The 4699-nt window shown below is 32.2% G+C and overlaps 2 protein-coding genes across 6 annotated transcripts in view; one reads left to right on the top strand and one right to left on the bottom strand.

Moving 5' to 3' along the window:
• LOC9321641 overlaps positions 1–4699 on the top strand; it is a 12767-nt gene that overhangs the window by 3104 nt on the left and 4964 nt on the right. For 2 of the 4 annotated variants that reach the window (XM_021031745.1, XM_021031747.1), the window contains exon 3: positions 4129–4193. The exons of the other annotated variants lie outside the window; for them this stretch is intronic. The gene's annotated coding sequence lies outside the window, so the exon portion shown is untranslated. The remainder of the gene's footprint in view (positions 1–4128; positions 4194–4699) is intronic. 4 annotated transcript variants of the gene reach the window in all.
• Positions 8–2686, bottom strand: LOC9319510. Of its 2 annotated transcripts, XM_021031751.1 has the most exons (5): positions 2067–2686; positions 1862–1959; positions 1026–1172; positions 717–949; positions 8–644 (listed from the first exon to the last, which is right to left on the bottom strand). In XM_021031751.1, the coding sequence occupies exons 3-5, from the start codon at positions 1158–1160 to the stop codon at positions 641–643; spliced, it is 372 nt and encodes a 123-aa protein (XP_020887410.1). In that variant the 5' UTR covers positions 1161–1172; positions 1862–1959; positions 2067–2686; the 3' UTR covers positions 8–640. The 2 variants fall into 2 exon arrangements, with proteins under 2 accessions (XP_020887410.1, XP_020887409.1); XM_021031750.1 differs by having other exon boundaries at positions 717–1959.

Consider the following 4699-nt stretch of genomic DNA (forward strand, 5'->3'; position numbering starts at 1 on the left):
GTTTATAGAGCACAAACTTACCACTCCTTGAATGTGAGGACCAAGTGCCAAAGCATCACTGCAGAGCAAGAAAAGACCTCCTCCATTTGTCTTGAACTCTGAAAATGTCTGAAGATTCTTCTCCAAATCCAGATTCCCGTGGATTCGCAAGCAACGCAGATCGTTATCCAAAGCTCTTATCATTTCATAATGATATTCTACAGAGCTGCAACTAGAGAAAAAAATGACCACCTTTTGGTCTGGGTACTTCTTTAGGAAGCTAACCTAAGCAGGAAATTTCTTTTCGTTAGACATACGGCAATAGTGTTGCAGAACCGCTGAACTTGATGATCTCTTCCTTTTCCTGTCCTGCTCCTCCCTAGGCTTTTCCCCAACAGTCCAAGGAAGGTTTAGAAGTTGCCTGAAAACCCAAGAGTCCCAAACTTGGGCATTGAGCTCCTCCTCGTCGCTAGACACCCTGAATGCAGCTAAGGTCCTGTAGCCTTTTCCCCTGAGGTCCCGCAGTGTCTTAACAAAGATCTTGTCTCCGCTCATAACCATCACGTTGCGAGCAGGATCGTTCACAGGGTTATTCGAAAACGCTTCTATCTCCTTTTCGATTGCACGGTCAGCAGCATCTTTTAGTTCTTCTTTAGATGCATTATCTGAAATGAGACAAAACTCTTAAATCAGTAAAAATATTTTTATATAAGATGAGGAGATGAGAAGCTACTTACACAATCCCATATCCACAGTTCTGATATCTGCCGGCAGCTTTGCAAGCATATCTCTGCATATCTAGAGATATGTGCTCTGTAGTATTGGCAAAAATAGCAGTGATGGTGAGCGGTCCTGTGTAGTTGCGGTCTTTCAACCCGCGCTTGATCATGTGGTACAGCAGTTCTGGCTGTAGATCCTTTGGGACATCACAGTTTTCGATGTCCAACCAAAGATGGTTTGGATCAGTGTTCTGCAAATAGAAAACATAAACCATATAAGTAAAGTTCTATGTTTAAAAGAGTTGTTAAAAGAAAATAGGAGCATACCTTTGGCCACCGTGCTCGTGTAAGGACTCGGCCGTTTTTTATCATCAGGAAATACCCGTTGGACCCATGGTGCACGTCCACAAGTACATTGTTACGTTTCACATGAGCAATGACGTCGCCATGTGGATTGGCCATTCTTTACAGTACCTGAAGAAGAGATAACATATCAAGGACATAAGCAAAGAGTTGAACAATTTAACTGTCCCAAGAGTAAGCACACAGCTACTCAGCTGACCCAACACAAATCAAGTCCAGAGTTCATTGATAACACCATTACATTGTAATTGATAACACAAGAACAAAACAATAGAGCAATATCCCAATCAGCCTTAACAAGCAAGAGTTTGAAGGGTAAAGGAAACATTCACAAATTCATTAGATATGAGACATAAGCAATACCATGAAACAAGAAACAGAAGTCATCCAATCCCAGCAGAACAAAGCGAACATATATTGACATACATACAAAACGATGATACAAAAAAATATTAAAAATTCATAGAAGGAGAAGATGATTACGAGTTGTTAAGGGGACGTATCTAATTTCCAAAAGATTTTTGATTTGAAAAATGAGAAGATAAGAAGAATCTCTCAAGTAAATGTCATAGTACTTGACCATGCTCTAATTTCCACAAGCCAAGCTTTGAAATTTCATCGAGAAAAATCAATTACATATCATAAAATCAAGACCCATCAATCAGATTTCGACAATGCGTTATGCGATTCGAACTAAATTTCATTCTAGGGTTTATTTAAGGGATTGTGAAGGTTAAACGATGCACAAAGCGAACTGCCCTATGCAGAGAGAGAGAGACAGAGAGAGAAGAGAAGTTTACCGGAGACTGTGTAATTAGCGATTCAGCGGGAGATTTTGAGCGGTGGAGACGGTCACAGAGGAGTCGCGGCGATTGTGAAGTGTTTGAGTGACGACGGACTGAAGAAAGAGAGAGAGTGAGAGTAAGATAATGAACACGAAATTTCTCGCTACAAAACAACATTTTAAGCTATGGAACAACGAAATTCAAACAGAAATTGACAAACCTTTTTAGCTTCAGAGGACTGAAAGGATCTAGAGCTGGAAACCTTCTGGAAATTGTTGTTTCGGCGAGAGAAAGAAGGAGGCGAGAGTCTCTGAATTTTGGCTAAGTGTGCTCTAGGGTTAGTTGTCAGTGGATCAGGGTTAAGATAGGATGGGCTTAGATGGGCCTAGATAGGATGGGCTTAGATGGGCCTAGAAATATTGGGTTTAGAGTTTAATTAGTCCATAATTTTTTAGTTAGCCTAAATTAAATTAGCCAATTAATCATTAGTTAGTACTTTTAGTTAAAAATAAATTTGATTTGGGTTTAAATAAGTTTAGTCTAAACTTATAAACCGTAAAGCCAAAATTACCCCGCGGTGCACCGCAGGTCACTATCTAGTTTGATTATTATGCTAAAAAAGGAAAAGTTTTCCTTACATAGTATATTGGACCACAAACCGGTACAAGTACTTAACCAACATTACTAAATCGATTGCATATTGCATCTTATTATATAAAGTTGGGTTTTCGAAGTTAGTAACTCAAGAGATCGCGACACGTGTCATATTTATCGGTTATAGATGTTGACACATGTCAAAAAAATATTTGCTTTTAACAATTTTAAATATGTAAAAAGATAATTATGAGAAAATATTAAAATTTAAATAAATTTGAAAATAGAAAAAAATAATGTTAAGAAAATTATAAATAAAATAATTTTAAAAATCTAAAAAGATAATGTTGACAAAGCTCAGAGGAATGATTTTTCTCTACTTCATGTAAAGTGATTTTTTTTTAAAACTATGTCGATAATTACGGGTAAATATATGTATTTTTAAAATATATTGTCGAATTAATAAAAAAAAAAACCTAAAATTTTCATCCCTACTTCATGAAAAGTAAATTTTTTTAAAAAAACTCTTTCGATAATTATAGGTAAATATATGTATTTTTTTTAAATGATGAATTTTCCCTACTTCATGAAAAATGAATTTTTAAAAAAACTCTGTCGATAATTACGGGTAAATATATGTATTTTTTAAATATATCGTTGAATTAATTAAAACAAAGCCTAAATTTTTTACCTCTACTTCATGAAAAGTGAATTTTTTAAAAAACTCTTTCGATAATTACGGGTAAATATATGTATTTTTTTAAATCTATCGTCGAATTAATGGAAAAAAAATTTAAAATTTTCACCGCATTTCAGTTTATACCTTGATAGGTATTCATATCAGCTCATATGGATTTATTGGGTTTTATAACTGTTAATATAAGTTTATAGAATTGAAAAAAAAAAAATAGAAATTATAATTATGTTTTTATTATGGTTATAAATTTGGAGGATGTGGAAAAAACCATATGTATCGATGCATGAAGATTTCAGTAATGTTTCAACTGATTGGTCTAGACGCGATCATCGTATGATAAAGTAAGTTTTGATCAAAAACTAATTATTTTGGTATTGGTTATATGTTTTAATAATTGGTGTCGAACTATTTTGTTAACGTTTAGTAGGTTGATACTCTATGATTTATTTTATTGGATAAATGTATAATATGTTTTACTTTTGATGTGATTATTTAGGGTTAGTGTACTAATGTTTTTGTGGATGCGAGGATTTAGAGACGTTCCTTTCTGTTTATTGTGTTATAATAGAGGTTTTGATCTAAATGTGATATTTTTGTATGCTTTTACACGTTTTGATAAGTTACAAATTCTTTTGTAAACGTTTATGAGGTTGATACGTAAAGATTGATTTCACCGGATGAAGATATAAAATTTTGAAACATGAATGATAATGAAAAAATATATGAAAATAATTAATAAACAAAGAGAAAATTAAATTAGATAATTTATAAATACTTTATAGAATATCTAATTTTATTTTTTATACGGGTTACAAAAATTTTAGTTATAAACCCGCGTACGCGGGTCCTAATTTTATTTTCTTACACGGGTTATAAATTTTTTTGTTTTAAACCCGCGAATACGCGGGTCCTAATCTAGTTATTAATAAAATATAGGATAGATAAGATAGATAAGAGGGTCCGAATGGTAACCGCGTTTTTTGTGGTGCAGAGAAAGCAGTATTACAGTGCGGTACGGTTTCAACTGCGGTACGTACGGGAGAAATATATTGGAAGGTACAAAAACCGGTACAGATTATAGATTATATATATATATATATATATATACCGTTAATACACAAATTGATTAAAATATAAATTTAGTTTTTAACATACATATTGTAAATATTATTAATTGTTTTAAAATAAATAAAATTTTATTATAATATACCAATTTTATTTATCTATATACAAATAAATAAAATAATACATAACCTGTTACTACAATAAATTTTGAATTTAAAAATTGTAGATTAATAAATATTGAATTAGATATTATTACAATAAATATTGAATTTGATATCAGAATTTTTTAAAAAAAATTTCTTGTATTTTTTTGGAATTTTTATAAAAAGAAACATTTAGAAATGATAGTGTATCACTGATATCTGTATATGTGATTTCTATGTGAGTTGAATTCCTCCTATATGTTTAGGCCAGAAAAATGATAGTGTATCACTGAAATTCGTATATTGTGTTCACAATTGAGAATAACTTTTTTTTTTGTATTCGAGTGGAATTTT

Source organism: Arabidopsis lyrata (genome assembly GCF_000004255.2).
Source record: "Arabidopsis lyrata subsp. lyrata unplaced genomic scaffold ARALYscaffold_3, whole genome shotgun sequence".
Classification (NCBI taxonomy): domain Eukaryota; kingdom Viridiplantae; phylum Streptophyta; class Magnoliopsida; order Brassicales; family Brassicaceae; genus Arabidopsis; species Arabidopsis lyrata.

Bases quoted from the DNA above. Each gene is read 5' to 3' on its own strand.
- LOC9319510 (XM_021031750.1), bottom strand. From the start codon at position 765: ATGCTTGCAAAGCTGCCGGCAGATATCAGAACTGTGGATATGGGATTG. The intron at 645-716 runs GTAAGTAGCTTC...GTCTCATTTCAG, and splicing joins AACTGTGGATATGGGATTGT to ATAATGCATCTAAAGAAGAA.